Below are 17136 nucleotides of genomic sequence, written 5' to 3'. Positions count from 1 at the left end.
GCTGAACCTTTGAACCACATGGACTACAAGAACCCTGCCAATGGACTTTGCCCCGAATCACCCCTCCAGACTTAATTCAAAGAAAAGGAGGGATAAATGTGGTGGAACACGGTACTGGGAGCATGTCCTCTCTGGGCTGGGCAGGCTGGCCTGCCTTCTGTACCTGTAGCCCCCTCCCCACAAGGTCCCCTAATAAAAGGCTGAGAGTCCTAGTCTCCTCCCTCACACCTGCCTTGGACGTGATCCAGCAGCACGTAGGGGCATGTCTGGGTTTTCTGATTAACAAAGCCTTTGACTACCCGCTTCGTATCTGTGGGTAGCCATTGATCGCACAACAGCTGTTCCACTTTTTATATGATCATCAAAAGGAATCGCCCCATCTCTGCTGATCCGCTTTGTGAGGGAAACCCAGGATGAGATAAAAGGGTGGCACTGCTGTAATGGCAGCGCCGCTGCTGGGGCGGACCCCATGGAGAGCAGGGAGCAGAGTCACAGCACTCCCCCCCCACCCCACCCGTGGGGTCCAATCATCCAGTCTGACTGTCGTCATTTTCGGGTAGGCTTCAGGTGGCCTGTTAACGGAGCCGGCATTGGTTTTATTCGGAAATCCTGCAACCCCAGGGTCCATGCCCAAGATGTCGGCGCCTACGACCTGCAGTGGCTGCGAAGGAGTTGCAGAGCCTGGGGAAGCAGAGGGCCAGCATACGGCACCAGGAATGGGGAGGACACACCCCCCCCCCTTGTTTGAGGAAGGAGAAGCAGAGATCCACCACAGCGGACCCGGTGGAGGGGGATCTGTGGCGGCAGAACACACAGACGGCAGGCCATTGGTGACTCAGGGTGAAGAAACCACATAGGCTGTGGGCTGCTGGTAGCTGCAGTCAAGGGATACTCACCAGCCAGTGGACGGCTGGAGTCTGGCTCGAGACCAGGTACTGGAACCGGGATGCGAGAGGGCATGGAAGGTTTCCTGATCACATTAGAGGTTCAGATCTGGAGCTTGAGTTGCCGATGGTTTGGACTGGAAATGGATCCTGTCAGGCTGTGGAAGTACTGGAGGCAAATCCATGGACACTTGGCTCTGGCGGGATCTCTCGCTTGCTTCTCTTTCTCTCATTGTAAAAGGCGCTTCAGGCAATTTATGTCGATGGCGAATTTGTCTGCCTTATAGCAGAAGAAAGCAAATTCCATGTAATATTACTCTGTTCCTATTACATGATCATAAAGGAACCATGAACCTTGAACTTTGAACCTTGAGGTTGAGTGTTTGGGGGGGAAGAGGGGTATGGGGTTAGATCACAGGCCTTGGAGAAGAGGGGATGGGAGTGGAGATCAGGTCCCCAGGGAGTAGCACGGTTAGTGGTTTCATGTCCCCAAAGAGTTGGGATAGAGTTCTAGAGAGGTGGGGTGGACGGGAAGCCTCTGCAAATGAGTGGGTAGGGATGGGTGAATCTGTAAGTGGGCTGGTGGGGGGGGGGGGGTTTGAAGTAGTAGAGGAGATGCTGGAGAATTTAAAACACATAAATGTGGTTTAGTTCAGTTCAGGTAGAACAGTTCTGGTCACAGAGTCCTACAGAGTGAAAAACAGGCCCTTCAGCCCAACTTCCCCATCGCGACCACAATTATCCCACCTTCCTGTGTTTGGCCCTTATCTTTCTAAACCAGTCCTATACATATTTTTGGAATCTTACAATAGGGCCTGTCTCAACCACAACCTCCCGCAGCCTGTTCCATACACCCTTTGTGTAAAATGTTACCCCTGAAGTTCCTCTTAAATCCTTTCCAAACAACCCACCCCACCCCACATCTGCCTTCTGGTTACCGATTCCCCTGAGCAAAAGACTCTGCGTTCACCTCTGTGAGATTCCTGTGTTCCAAGGAACAAAGCCCCGACCTGCTCCACCTCTCCCTGTAGCTCAGGCCCTCCCGAATCCTGGCCACAACCTCATAAATCCTCTCTCCAGAAATTGGTGAGGGGGGAAACAGGGATATGAGACCCGACTTGCAGTTCCCCTGTCCGGTTCTCATCACCCAGCTGTAGGAGGGTTGACAATAATTTGGAAGGGGTGAAAGGAAATTCACCTGGATGTTGCCAGGACTGGAGAGAATGCTTGGATAGGCTGGGGCTTTATTTCTTGGAGTCTGAGAGGGGACCTTGCAGGGGTTTTTTAAATGGTGAGAGGCAGAGGTAAGGTGAATGCTTACAGTTGGTTTCCCTGGGTCGAGGATCCTGGAAGGAGGTGAGTTTCTGCTCCTGTGGCTCATGACAGCTGATAAGGGAACACAGTAACAAACAGGGACCAGTTCTCATCGAGGGGTCAGCAGCGGAGAAGGTTGAGAACCTCAAATTCCCGGGTGTCAACATCTCTAAGGATCAGTCCTGGAGCCTCCATGTCGATGCAATCACAAAGAAGGCCCGCCAGGAGTTTGGGGAGATTCAATGCGTCGCCAAAGACTCTCACAAATTTCTACGGGTGGACCCGCGGGAGCTTTCTGACCGGTTGTATCACTGCCTGATGCGGAGGGGTCAATGCACAGGACAGGAAAAGGCAGCAGAGGGTTGCGAGCTTGGCCAGCGCCGTCATGAACGCCAGTTTTCACTCCATTGAGAACATCTACAAGAGGCAATGACTTAAGAAAGCAGCCTCTGTCCTCAAAGACCCACCACCACCCAGGCCATGCCCCCTTCACATCAGGAAAGGGGTCCAGGAGCCTGAAGACGAGCACCCAGTGGTACAAAAACACCTTCTTCCCCTCCACCATCAGATTCTTGAAAGGACAATGAACCCTAGACATGGACTCATTTTCTCTTCTTTTGTACTAATTATTTATTTTTCAGTAATATATATATGGAAATGTAATTTATAGCAATTTTTCACCTGTAATGCACAATTACTGCTGCCACAAATCATCAAATATCGTGACGCGTGTGAAGGGCAACAACCCTGATTCATTCCAAGTGAGGGATCAAAGCAGAATTGTGACTTTAAGTTCGTGGGTGCCTGCAGATGGGCGGACTCTGACTGAGCTGCCTGTCGCTGCTCTCCCCGCCCTCTTCCAGCTGCCTACCTACGTCGAAATTCCTCAGCAGGTGAAGCCGTCTCCCTGCCCCACTCGGCACTTCGCATACAACCTCACGCAGGGAGAGAGGCATGAGTTCCGCCGGCTCGAGGGGGACTGGGAAGTCCAGCCTGGGCAGCCCTCAGAACGTGAGTCTGAGCTTCGGAAATGCAGCTTCATGTTTACACTGTAATCCAGTTGACTCCCACTTCCTTCCCCTCCTCCCCCTCCTTTCTCATTATCTCTCTCTCCTTCTCTATCTGCCTTTCTCTCTCTTTTGTTTAATATATTTCCTCCCTCCCTCCTTCCTTCCACCTCCTCCCCTTTTCTCATTTTCTCTTATTCTTGCCCTCATTCTCTCCCTCCACTGTCTCTCTTTCATTCCCTTCCTCCCTACCTCCCACCCTGGTCCTCTTTAACAGTTTCTCTTCTTGCTCTCTACCTACTTTCTCTCTGCCTCTCTCTCCCTTGTTTGTCAATCTGTAGACCACTTTTACCATACCTTTCTTTCTTTCTTTCGTTCTCTCTATCTCATTCTCCCTACATCTATCTTTACCTCTCTATATTTCTCTGCCTGTCTACTTCTCTCTAACTGTATCTCACTTCCTATCTCTATCCATCTCTCCCCTGGCTCTCTCCCCCTCTCTCTCTCCCTCGTCTCCCTCTCTCATCCCCTTCCTTCTCTCTCCTCCTCACTCACCCCCTCACCCTCTCTCCCCCTTTTTTCTCTCTCCCCTTGCTCACCCCCCTCCCTCCCCCCTTTTTCTCGACCTTGCTCACTCCCTCTCCCTCTCTCTCCCCTCTCACTCCCCTCCCTCCTCTCCCCCTTTTCTCTCCCCCTTGCTCACCCCCTCTCCCCTCTCCCTCTTTCTCTCCTCTGTCCCCCTTGCTCCCTTCTCTCTCCCACTCTATCTCTCCCTTCCCCTCGCTCCTCTCCCACCCCAAACCCCCAATTTCCCTCAAACCTCTTCCCGAAAAAGCGTTTCAACATTTAACAGGGAAATGGAAGCGGGATCAGCTATGGTTTTACCCGTTAGAGGATAGTACGGGGGTCTTAGATCTAATTATCCCTCCACAGTGGCAAACTCCCAATCCCACCTCTCATACACTACCGCCCCTCTCCCCTATCTTCTGCCAATCGATATGACCACAGCTTTTTAAAAACAAAACATCTGCAAAACAAAAGCATAAATGTGGGGAGAAAGAGTAAGGGAGGAAGGAGGGAGTGGGAAAGATGGAGTAGGGTGAGGAGAGGGGCAAGGAGGGAAAACTGAATGAGAAAGAGGTGTATGTCTAATTGAGACACTGACAGCTCTGACAACTGCCTTGCAGGCAATAGGTTGCAGGGATCTGAAGGCAGCAATTTGAGGAGATGCTCTTGTGCAGTGAAGAGGTTGAACATTCCTACAGATGATTCGGCAGAGCCCCCGCCCGGCAAGACACAGCAAACACCAGTATCCCCCGAATAGACTCTGTCAGTGGGATCTTTCTGTGCACTGGGTGGCTCCCATCGCTCTGGCGTCACCACTGGCCGAGGGGCAGAGAGTCTCTCCCAACCTTGGGGCCTTCACTCGAATCAACAGGCCAATGGGAAACGGGACTGGTGTTGGTGGGTCCTCAATGGCCAGCAGGATGCCTGTGGGCCAAAGGGCCTGTGAGCCTCTAAGACAGTGGCCTTAAATCCATAGCTTCATCAGATTAGAATCAGAATCAGGTTTATTCTCATGAATGTGGCCCAAAATATCTTGTTTGGTGGCAGCATTACAGGTGTGAACTTGCTATAAATTACAGTTCTGTAAATACAATATTTAAAAACAAATAATTTGTGCTTAAAAATAAGTGAGGAAATACCATTCAATGTACCTGAAGTAGGGGGCATTGCCTCAGGATTTGGGGCAGTTGGTTTAGGATGGAGATGAGGAGGAACTGCTTGTCCCAGAGGGTGGGGAATCCATGAAATTCGCTGCCCATTGAAGCAGCGGAGGCTACCTCAGTAAATCCATTTAAGACAAGGCTGGACTGATTTTTACATAGTCGGAGAATTAAGGGATATGGGGGGAAAGGCAGGCCGGTGGAGATGAGCCCATCATCAGATCAGCCGTGATCTCGTTGAATGGCGGAGCAGGCACGATGGGCCGGAGAGCACTGTTGCGGGGCTCATTCAGGAGCCTGATGGCTGTGGGGGAAGAAAGCCTGCCAGTGCGTGCTCACACAGTCTTGAGCCTTCTTTCCGGATGGGAGGAGAGGAAGGAAAGGGTGTCCGGGGCATGATGAATCCATCAGTGTTTTGGCCAGTTGGCTTTCCTGGGCAGCGGGAGGTGTAGACGGAGTCCGTGGGGGGCAGGGTCCTTCATAATTCTATCTGCCTCGAGATATTATTCCCTCAGCATTTTCTTTTCCAAAGGAAACCTCTGAAGTATCAAAACCAAACTGCTGGAGGAACTCATTGGGCTGAGGAGCATCTGTGGGGAGGTAAAGGAATTAGAACATAGAACATTCCAGTACAGTACAGACCCTTCAGCCCACAAATGTTATGTGACCCTCTCCAGAGCAATCTAGCCCTTCCCTACCTCACACCCAGAGCCCTCTATTTTTCCTGCAACCATGTGCCTATTTAAGAGTATTTTTCATGTCCCTGTTGTACCAGCCTCCACCGCCACCCCCGCCAATGCATTCCAGACACCCACCCCTCTTGTGTGTAAAAGAACTTCCCTCTGACACCATCCCCTAAACTTTCTTCCCCTCACCTTGCATCTGATATTGGCCATTGCCACTTTGGAGAAAACAGGTGCTGGCTGCCCACCCTATCTATACCCCTCATAATCTTAGAAACCTCTATTAAGTCACCTCGTCCTTCATTGCTCCAAAAGGAAAAGCTCCAGCTCTGTTAACCTCACCTCATAAGACACAATCCAGGCAACCTCCTGATAAATCTCCTCTGCACCCTCTCCAAAGCATCTGCATCCTTCCTGTAATGAGACTGACCGGAACTGAACGCAATATTCCGAGTGTGGTCTCACCAGTGTTTTGTAGATTTGCAATGTGACTTCACGGCTCCTGACCTCAGTGAGGGAATTGTCCATGTTTCAAGCATCAGAGAGGGTAGACGCCGTCTATCCTTCACGTGGAGTCTTGATCGAAAACATCCCCCACGGATATCCGTATAACCATATTATAATCACAGCACAGAAACTTGGCCCTTCTGGTCAATGCCAAACACCTTCTCCCTAGTCCCATTGACCCGCACCCTCCGCCCCTGATCCTCTGAGATCCGCCGTTTGTTTTTCCTTTGCTCCCAATTTTTACATCTGTATCTGCAGTCCTTTCCTTACAGATCCAAGTTCCTAGCCCTGGATTTGGGTGCCTCGTGTGGACATGAGATTACTTGACAAATAAACGCAAAATGCGGTTACAAATTTAACCGTACTTTGACGTTGCTTTGCAAAGCATGAGAACTCTGTTACAGCAAGACACACAGCCACAGGCAGCTAGTCTCACCCCAGGGGAGTCTGGGCTGCCTGGCTCACAAGTTGCGTCTTTAAATTTAATTATAAATTTAAAAGTTTAATATTTTAAATGTAAAAATTTTAAATTTAAATTTAGTCGTTCAGCACAGTAACAGGCCTGTACCGCCCAATTACACTGATTGGCCTCCAACCCTTGGCATCTTTTGAACCGTGGGAGGAAACCAGAGCCCCTGGGGAAAACTCACGAAGATATGGGGAGAATGTATAAACTCCTTACGGACAGCGTGGGATTCGAACCTCAGGTCCCGATCGCTGGTGCTGTAACAGCTTTGCCCTAACCACGAGGCTAACTGTGCCGCGCAATAGAGTCAAATTTCCACCATTCCAGATCATTCAAACAGATCTTTCCATAAAAGTTTCTTAGGAGTCATTCCCACCTGTTTCTACCCCTTACCCAATGTTTAATAGTATTATACAGTGTTTGTCAAAATGTGGAGTTGTTGCTGTTCTTCCCCAATCAGCGTCAACCTTGGTGAATCATGAGCATGATGCAATGGAATATTCTCTGCTCTTCTACTTTTTTCACTACTTTAAGACTTGCATCTCAGCCCCCGTCCCCACTCCATCGGAAAATGGTCAGTAGAAAGTATCGGTAGATAGGAAATGATCAACACCAGCCTTGACCAGAATTGAACAGCCTTGAGGAGCTGTGTAACTTCAATGCTAGTGCCGGCCAGGCACTACACAGGTCACACACCAACATATTCTAGTGGGTGTTGGCAAATAATAGCCCAGGAGAACACTGTGTACACAGTAATACATTGTGCGCTCCGAAGGAATTTCTGGACTGTGCCCTGCCCTTCAAATGACATTCATCAAGTATTTCCAGAATCCGTCTGCAATCCTTGAGATGCCATTAAACCAGTTTGAATGATCTCAGTCATTATATCACTGTCCACTTGTAGCCTTGGAGAACTGAATGATCCCACAACACTATCACAGCATCAGTGAACCCGGGTTCGAATCCGGCGCTGTCTGCAAGGAGTTTGTACATTCCCTCTGTGACCTGCGTGGGCTTCCTCCGAGCTCTCCGGTTTCCTCCCCACCCTCCAAAAGTGTTAGAACACAACGCTGGAGAAACTCAGCAGGACAAACCGCGGCCTTTATGCCCAACGTTTCGCGCTTGAGCCCTTCTGAAGGGATCAGGCTTCATACGTCAGTTGTGTGTCTTTATTGTTGCTACAGATACCTGCTGAGTTTCTCCAGCGTCATAACATAACATAACATAACAATTTACAGCACGGAAACAGGCCATTAGGCCCTTCTAGTCCACACCGAACCAAACACCCCTTTCTAGTCCCACCTCCCTGCACAATGCCCATAACCCTCCATTTTCTTCTCATCCATAGACCTGTCCAACCTTTTCTTAAATAATACAATTGACTCCGCCGCCACTATTTCTCCCGGAAGATCATTCCATACGGCTACCACTCTCTGAGTCAAGAAGTTCCCCCTCATGTTACCTCTAAACCTCTGCCCCTTAATTCTTAACTCATGTCCTCTTGTTTTAATCTTTCCTCCTCTTAACGGAAATAGTCTATCCACATCCACTCTGTCTATCCCTTTCATAATCTTAAATACCTCTATCAAATCCCCTCTCAACCTTCTACACTCCAAAGAATAAAGACCTAATCTGTCCAATCTCTCCCTATACTCTAGATGCTTAAACCCAGGTAACATTCTGGTAAACCTTCTCTGCACTCTCTCCACTCTGTTTATATCCTTCCTATAATTAGGCGACCAGAACTGCACACAGAACTCCAAATTAGGCCGCACCAACGTCTTATACAATCTCAACATCAACATCACCTCCCAAAAAGAAAAAGTGTATATCATGGCTAATGTGATTTATGGTGTGAAAAATAAAAAATTTAAAAAAAAACATCACCTCCCAACTCCTATATTCCATGCAATGCATTGTCTGGTGAATTTTCTATTGTTAGTGCTAACAAAGTCCCTTTAGTCCCAAACAAAATTTAAAATGGTTGTTCGTTTGTAACACCAACCATTTCAATTCTCATGTTTTTACTTCAATCACGATGTCTGCAGACTTTCTGTTCTTCTTCAAAAAACGCAGGTTGTAGGATAATTGGGTGCCACAGATTCCATGGACTGGAAGGGCCTTATACCATGTTATATTGTTAAAAGTAAAATCACAGACAAAGAATTGCTGGAGGAACTCAACAGGTCAGTTAGCGTCTGTTGTTAGAAATGGTCAGTCAACGTTTTGGACCTGAACCTCACTGGCGACATTATGGGGTGCGGATCACACCGGGTGACCCCATCAGAGGGGGTGACACCAAAATGACTGTCTATAACAGTGGGTCTCAATCTTTTTCTTTCCACCCACATCCCACCTTAAGTCATCCTGACGCCATTGGTGCTCTGTGATTAGTAAGGGATTGCTTAAAGTGGGATGTGGGTAAGAAGGGAAGGTTGAGAATCACTGTCTAGACCCCAATTGTTACTGGAATATTTTGCTTGAGAAAAATTATCCTTGTCCATTTCCTTTGGAGTTCTGAAACCATCCACATAACAAATCAATGAGGGGCGATTAAAACAGAGGGTTAGAAACTTTTTCTTCCCACTCGCATTCCACCTTAAGCAATCCCTTACTGATCACAAAGCACCAATGGCAAAGGAATTACTTAAAGTGGGATGTGAGTGGAAGGAAAAGGTTGAGAACCACTGGTCTATAAAATTTTTGTGCAGTGTGTCAGCAGAAATTTATTATTTTTTAAATAAAAATATCCCTGTAGTTAGTTATAATGACATTTTTCGCGAGCCTAGCTTACCTGTATCAATGTACCTGCGAGGCTAAATCTCGATGCCCATTTACTTTTTGAACCTTCTAATGCGCCCCGGTCAGAGCTGTCATTATTACCCAATGACAGCAATGCTTCGAATCACATGATTTTGTCTGCATAAGCAAGCGCTGTTGTTCTTGTTGCTGCCAGTGTTTTTATAATCGCTGCCTTTCTCAAATGTTTTGGTGTTTTAGCCACAATATTGTGGTCATTAGTATTTATCAATACATTTCGGCTGTGGGTATGATATTAAAGGTGTAATTTTAATTTTGCTCATTGTTTATGTCACTACTATTGCCGTCACATTCAGTGATGTACGTATATTACGATTTATGAGTATAATTAGTATGAAAGACATTACTAAGGATTCTGTACAGTCTGGTACGGGAGGAGGTCCATGGGGGAAGGGGTGACTCCGTGAGTTACCGCCCTGGGTGACATCATCTCCAGTGACTCCTCTTCTGAACCTTTACCCAGATCTGAAATTAATAGAGCAGGAGAGAGATCTTCACAGAACTTTAGGAACTGAGTTACAGGGAGCTATTTCAACAAGTTAGGGCTCTATTCCCCAGAGCCTAGGGGATTGAGCGGAGATTCGATGGAGGTGTACAAAATTCTGCAGGAGTAGACAGAGTAAATGCAAATTGGCTTTTTCCACTGAGATTGGGTGAGAGGGCGTGGATTAAGGGTGAAAGGGGATAAATTTAAAGATAATATTAGGTGGAACTTCACACAGAGAATGATGGGGGTGTGGAGCAAGCATCAGCAGAAGTGGTGAACCTTGGCTCATTTTTAACATGGGAGGGGTATGAAGGGTTATGGACTAGCTGCAGGTCAGTGGGACTTGGCAGGAAAATGGTTCAGCACAGACTAGCTGGGCCGAAGACCCAGTTTCCGAGCTTGTAGTGTAGTATAATTACCTGGAGAAGGGAACTTTAACCCCGACTGCCTGGTCACCTCTCCAATTTGTGGAGCTTGAGAGCGCATCCAATAGACTCTCAGTCCCAACAGCTCCAATGAATGCTTCTACTCTTCTTCCAATGGAGAGTTGTCTCTGATGAGAAGTAGTACTCATTCCAGCGGCAGATAAGATCTGGGTGCAGGTCAGTGGAGACTAGGCAGGATAACTGTTTGGTACAGACTAGATGGGCTGAAGAGCCTGTTTCTGTTCTATGGTTCCATGGTAACTCCCTTCGGAGAGAGATACACCTAAATCAGCATCCCATGAGAATTCACCGATATGCTGGAGGAACTCGGCCGGTCTTTTCAACTCCATAGGAGACAAAGATATATTGCTGACATTTCGGGCCTGAGCCCTTCTTCAAGGTAAAATCAGGATATATCAGAAAGTCTCAGAATTCAAACAATGGGGGGAGACTGGAGATCACTTTGTTGAGCACCTCAACTCTGTCCACCACACTAATATGGATTTCCCAGTGGCCACCCACTTCAATTCCCCATTCCATTCCCTTCCCAACATGCTTGTCTGTGGTCTTCTGCACAGCCAGACTGAGACCACCCGCAAATTGGAGGAACAACACCTCATCTTCTGATTGGGTGCCCTCCAACAGGATGGCATTAACATCGATTTCTCTGGCTTTCGTTAAGCCACCCCCCACCCCTTTCTTCTCCTGTCGTATCTCCATTCCCTGTCTCCATTCACACAGACATGATAAATTCTACCTCGTCCCTTAACACATCCAATTAATGCCTTTTGTTGGTCCGGATTCCTCCCCCGTTGTTTGGATTTTGAGACTTTCTGAGATTTCCTGCTTCTACCTCTTCTGTTTCTTCCTTGAAGAAGGGCTCAGGCCCGAAATGTCGGCATATATCTTTGTCTCCTATGGAGCTGAAAAGAACGGCTGAGTTCCTCCAGCATTCTGAAGTGATTCCCACAGTCAGAATGTCTGCAGGCCATCGTGTTTTACTCCCATGAGAATTCTGAGTTGAGAAGATCTTGATAGAGAGTCCCGACCTGAAACATTGACTGACCGTGACTACCTATCAATCCTGCCTGATCCCCTGAGCCCCTGCCAGCAGTTCTTGGCCTGCAAGGGGAGGGAACCTCCTGACGGAGGTTGGCATGGGCTTTGGCCGCTTTAATGTGAGGAGTTTGAGGGGATTTGGTATGTCAATGAAGGCTCTCGAGAACTTGTACAGGTGGACCGTGGAGAGCATTCTGGCTGGTTGCATCACTGTTTACGGAGGCACCAACTCTCAAGACAAGAAAAAACTCCAGAGGGTTGCTAACTTGGCCTGTGATATCACAGGCACCAGACCACTCCATTGAGGACATCGACATGAGGCAGTGTTACCGTGGTGTATGTCTACATTAAAAGTAAATATGAATGTTTGCCCTGTGAGGCTGCTGCAAAACAATGAATTTCGTGACTTGTTCATGACAATAAATCCTGATTCTGATTCTGATGGGCTTGGGAGGAATGGGTGGGCAACGGGAGTTGCCCGTTCTGCTCTGTTAATTCTCTCTCTCCCCTTTTCGTTCTTGCTCCTTTAGACACTGTCAGTGGTCACCCTGAATATTGGGGGCCACATCTACTGGACCACACTCAGCACCTTGAAGAGGTTCCCGGGAACCAAGTTGGCCGAGATGGTCAACGGGCAGTCCAAGCCAAAGATGGACGCGGAGGGGAGATACTTCTTTGATCGTGACGGCAAGCACTTCCACCATGTGCTGGAGTTCCTCCGGGGAAGCGAGCCGCCACCCCACCTGGCCGCCGAGCTGTACGAGGAGGCGTTATTCTACGACATCGAGCCACTGGCCAAGCTGCTGGAAGACTCACCCAAGCTGTTCGGCGAGGCAGTGGGCCGCAGGCAGTTCCTGGCTAGGGTGCCCAACTACCAGGAGAACATTGAGGTGATGGTGCGGGTGGCCAGGGCGGAGGCTGTGGCCTCTCGGCACTCCACCGTCACGGTGAGCGTGGTGAAGACCGAGCAGGAGGTGGCCAGGTGTCACGAGGAGGTGAACGGGCTGGACACGGGCAGGGAGTCGGTGGTACGGTTCGGACCCTGGAAAGCGGAGCCCTCCATCTCTGACCTCCTGGACTGCGTCAAGGCGGACATTGAGAGCAAGGGCTACTGCACCTCGTACAAACCTCTAGAGACAGGGAAAGGGTTCCTGGCACGCCCCTGCGAGTTCCTGTACAAGTTTACCTTCACCTGGTGGTGAGGGGTGGGGGGGGGGGTCTTCTCCCCCCATAAAAAAGAACCCACCTTCTGCTATGCAGGAAGGCCCAGGTATATCGTAAACGCCATCTGTGTTTGTGGCTTCAAATCTGAGAATGCACACTAAAACTACAGGACAATAGAGTAGAAGGAGGCCATTTAGTCTATCACACCTGCTAGCTCTTCAATGAAATGATTCTCCTGTTCTTTCTCCACTGCTCTGAAAATTTTTATCTCCACTGTATTTCCTCACCCACCTGAACGTTCCTCCAGCAACTCAATCCCAGTCCTAGCTTCCTGTTGGAAGAAGATGTCTCCTGCCCAGAATGGTTACCGGAATGGTAATCCTGTCATCTCCTCATCCTTTGTCAATGCTTATGTCAGCTTTTGCTTCTGGGATAATTAACTTTTTTCTGTGCCAAATGACAGTCCACATGTTTTGAAAGGACTTTGTCGACCTTAAAGGAGCTAAGACCATAAGACATAGGAGCAGAAACAGGACATTCAACCCATCAAGACTGCCCCACCATTTAATCTACTCAGCCCCACTGCCAGACCTTCTCCCCATAATCTTGGATGTCCTGGCTAATAAAGAACCTATCAATCTCTGCCCCCAATGACCTGGCCTCCACGACCACCTGTGGCAACAAATCCGACAGATTCACCACCCTCCAGCTGAAGAAATTCCTTCACGTCTCAGTTCTAAGTGGATGCCCTTCAATCCTGAAGTTGTGCCCTCCTGTCCACCGTGGGAAACATGAGATTCCAAATGTGAAAAGAAAACCGAGGAAAGAGAAGACTTGTTTACCCAGCCAGCTTCCTCCCAACTGAGGACCATCCTGCTTGGTCAAGGTCTCTGATCCTGTTTCTACTCCTAGAGTCAGATAGCACGGAACAGGCCCTCTGGCCCAACTAGTCCATACTGACCACGTAGTCATTTTGGGCTAGCCCCATTCACCTTACATTCAGTTCTTTTCCATCCTATCCAAACATTGGCTTGATTCGCTGAGGGAACTGCCTTTCCTTTGGAATGGAACATTCAAGGTTACTGTCGCATGCACCAAGGGGCAGTGAGAAAGTTCGTTCAGTAAGTTAGCCCCACTGGGGTGATGTATCGAAATCCCAGCCTGCCAACTCTCCGACTGTGCCGACCTCCAGATAAAGTGAACCGTCAACTGCGAACTAATTGATGCTCAATGGTGAAATGTTTGCCCTCAGTGAGTGAGTGAGGGGCACGAGGTGCTGGACAATCAGAGAGATGCCTTTGCTCTTTTAGATACTCAGAACTGATAGTTAGAACCATAGAACATTTCAGCACAGAAACAGGCCCCTTTGGCCCTTCTAGTCAATCCCGAAACATTTTTCTGCCTAGTCCCACTGACCTGCATACAGTCCTCCAAACCACCCCCCGCCCCCCATCCTCGTACCTGTCCAAATTCTTTTTAAATGTTAAGATTGAGCCCGTATTCATCACTTCAGCTGGCAGCTCGTTCCACACTCTCTATGTGAAGTCGTTCCCCAAAACTTTTCCCCTTTCCCCCTTAACCCATGTCCTGTAGTTTGTATCTCACCTAACCTGTGACACAGCTGTGATATTTTCCTTGATGACCAAGGCACCTCCTCCCTCTTTCATTCCCACACCCCCCCCCAACCATTCTATCGCGTCTGTTAGTGGATTGTTACGTGCACCGAAATGGAGTGATGGAGGGTCTTTAAAATTTTGCAGAAGACGCAAGGTTTGGAGGTGTCCTGGACAAATGAAGGAGGTTCTCAAAGGTTGTAGCAAGATGGAAAGGGGATGAAGAGAATATGACTGGACCTCATGAGTCTAATGGAGTTTTTTTGAGGAGGTAACAAAATAAATTGATGAGGGACAGGGGGGTAGATGTGGTCTACATGGATTTTCATTTGACAAGGTCCCCCATGAAAGACTCATCTAGAACATCATGAGGCATGAGATCCACAGATCCTTGGCCATGTGGATAAAAATTGGCTTGGAGGAAGAAAGCAGAGAGCAGAAGTGGAAGGAAAATTTTCTGCCTGGAGGTCGGTGACTAGTGGAGGGGCTGCAGGGATCTGTTCCGGGACCCCTTCTCTTTGTGATTTTTATAAATGGCCAGTATGAAGAGGTGGAAGGATGGGTCAGTAAGTTTGTGGATGACACGAAGGTTGGAGGAGTTGTGGATGAAACTGAAGGTTGTTGAAGGTAACAAAAGGATATAGACAGGAGGCAGAGTTGGGCAGAAAAGTGGCAGATGGAATTCAATCTGGATAAGTGTGAGGTGATGCATTTTGGAAGGACAAAGCAGAAGGCTGATCACAGGGTTAATAGTCGGTTACTTAGGAATGTGAATGAACAGAGGGACCTTGGGGTCCAAATCCCTCAAGGTTGCCACACAGGTTGATAGGATAAGAAGGCCTATGGGATGCTGGGCTTCATTAATAGGGGGATTGAGTTCAGGAGTAGAGAGATCATGTTGCAACTCTACAAATCTCTGGTGAGACCACACTTAGAGAATTGAGTTCAGTTCTGGTCACCTCGTTATAGGAAGGATGTGAAAGCTGTGGAGAGGGGGCAGAGGAAATTTACAGGATGTAAATTTACAGGATGTGGTCTGGATTGGAAAACAAGTCTTATGAGGCAAGGTTAGCGGAGCTGGGACTTTTCCCTTTGGAGCGAAGAAGGATGAGAGGAGACTTGATAGAGGTTTACAACATTATGAGAGGCGTAGATAACCAACACCTGTTTCCCAGGGCAGGAATAGCAAACACCAGAGGACATGTGTACAAAATGAAGGGAGGGAAGTTTAAGGGAGATGTCAGGGGTAAGGGTTTTTACACAGAGAGTGGTGGGGGCCTGGAACACCTTGCTGGGGTTGGTGGTGGTGGAGGCTGGAACATTAAGGGGCATTTAAGAAACTCTAGACAGACACCTGGATGGAAGAAAAATAGAGGGTTTTGAGGTAGGGAGGGTTTCTAACATTTTTTTAGGAAGGAATATATGGGTCATCACAACATTGAGGGCTGAAGGGCCTGTGCTTAGTGTTCTATGTTCTATGATATAATATTTATTATCACATCCATATGTACAATGTACGTTGTACCAAAATTCTGACCTGCTGCAGCCGCACAGAGAGGGAAGATGCAAGATTTGTTATGGTATAAATTAAATTACAGTAGAAGTCCAGAAATCTGGACCACCCGAGAATCCAGACTTCTCAAAACTCTCAAACTTTTCAAATTTAGCAGGCTTTTGTATGCATGTGCGTGTGTTTGCGTGCGTGTGTATGCATGCGTGTGTGTGCGTGCATGCCTGAGAGAGTGCATGTATGCGTGTGTCAGTAGTGCTACAGGTGTTCAGCGGCATTTTAATTTTTCTTTAAAATTGCTCGTTATGATGAACGATACACGTTGTATTTGCTAATGAATAAATTATCAAAATTTATCTGTCCCTCTCTTCTTTATTCCTCCTTAAACTTGAATTTAAAAGTACTGCCTGAGAATCCGGATGATCCGGACCGACCCAATCCCCTGAGCAGTCCAGATTTTTGGACTTCTACTGTACCACAATGTGCCATGATTCAGACCAAAAGATAAATATAAAAGGATAGATAAATATGTTCACTGTCGCTGTTTGTGCAGGCAGATATTTTGAAAACCCCTAAATAGTTCATGTAAGAGAATTTTAAGTTTTTTTAAACTTATACATCCAGCACGGTAACAGGTCCTTCCAGACCAAGTAACCTACAACCCCCGTACAATTTAAAGGGTGGGAGGAAACTGGAGTGCCCAGAGAAAACCCCTGCAGACACGGGGAGAACGTACAAACTCCTCACAGACAGCGCCTGATTCAAACCCGATAGCATCGCGCTAACCGCTTATTTTAATGGCAGACTGGTTAGATATCTCGTCCACAGTACAGCAGTTAAAAACACGGGGCAATGTGCAGAGCATTTAGAACAGAGAAAAGGCAACGATATTTTGCTAAGTGTGAGGTTCATTCAGGAGTCTGATGGCAGTGGGAAATAAACTGTCCTTGAGTCCAGGGCTGCGCGATCTCACGCTCGAGAAGCTTCCTCCAGGTGGAGGGAAGTGAAGAGAGGGCGGCCGGTGTGGGATGAGTCTCTTTTAATGTATTGGCTGCTTTTCTGGGGAAACAGGCACTGTAGATGGAGTCAATAGAGGGGATGGGGTTTATGGGGTCTTTTATGAGGAGACATTAAAGAGAATAAGGCAGAGATTGATCTGTATCTAAATAGTCAGCGTATCAAAGGGGAGTGGGGCTGAGTGGGAGAAAGGATCAGCTCATGATGGAATGATGGAGAAAGGTTGATGGGCTGAATGGCCTACTTCTGCTCCTATATATTATGGTCTTGTGATGCACTGCAGTGCAAACAAACAAGCACAAACTATGAAGGCTGTTCTACAGGCTTTAATTAGCTTAAAACTTGTCCACAAGGTTCAGTCTCCCTTCTGGCTCCCTTTTCTCTACAGACTACACAGGGCTAGCGTGAGCCTTTGCATGGGGCCGGTGATTGCCAGGGAGTAGGTGGAGCCAG

At 48.0% G+C, this 17136-nt stretch overlaps 1 protein-coding gene across 1 annotated transcript; it reads left to right on the top strand.

The window, feature by feature from the left end:
• The first annotated feature begins 3067 nt into the window (after nt 1–3067).
• On the top strand, nt 3068–16022 carry kctd14 (potassium channel tetramerization domain containing 14). Its single transcript, XM_069892166.1, has 2 exons — nt 3068–3209; nt 11910–16022. The coding sequence occupies exons 1-2, from the start codon at nt 3153–3155 to the stop codon at nt 12579–12581; spliced, it is 729 nt and encodes a 242-aa protein (XP_069748267.1). The 5' UTR covers nt 3068–3152; the 3' UTR covers nt 12582–16022.
• The last annotated feature ends 1114 nt before the right edge of the window (nt 16023–17136 follow it).

Source organism: Narcine bancroftii, chromosome 7 (genome assembly GCF_036971445.1).
Source record: "Narcine bancroftii isolate sNarBan1 chromosome 7, sNarBan1.hap1, whole genome shotgun sequence".
Taxonomy (NCBI): domain Eukaryota; kingdom Metazoa; phylum Chordata; class Chondrichthyes; order Torpediniformes; family Narcinidae; genus Narcine; species Narcine bancroftii.
Note: the sequence above shows the minus strand (reverse complement) of the source record. Positions and strands in the feature narration are given on the sequence as shown.

Bases quoted from the DNA above. Each gene is read 5' to 3' on its own strand.
- kctd14 (XM_069892166.1), top strand. From the start codon at position 3,153: ATGAGTTCCGCCGGCTCGAGGGGGACTGGGAAGTCCAGCCTGGGCAGC. The intron at 3,210-11,909 runs GTGAGTCTGAGC...TTGCTCCTTTAG, and splicing joins GCCTGGGCAGCCCTCAGAAC to ACACTGTCAGTGGTCACCCT.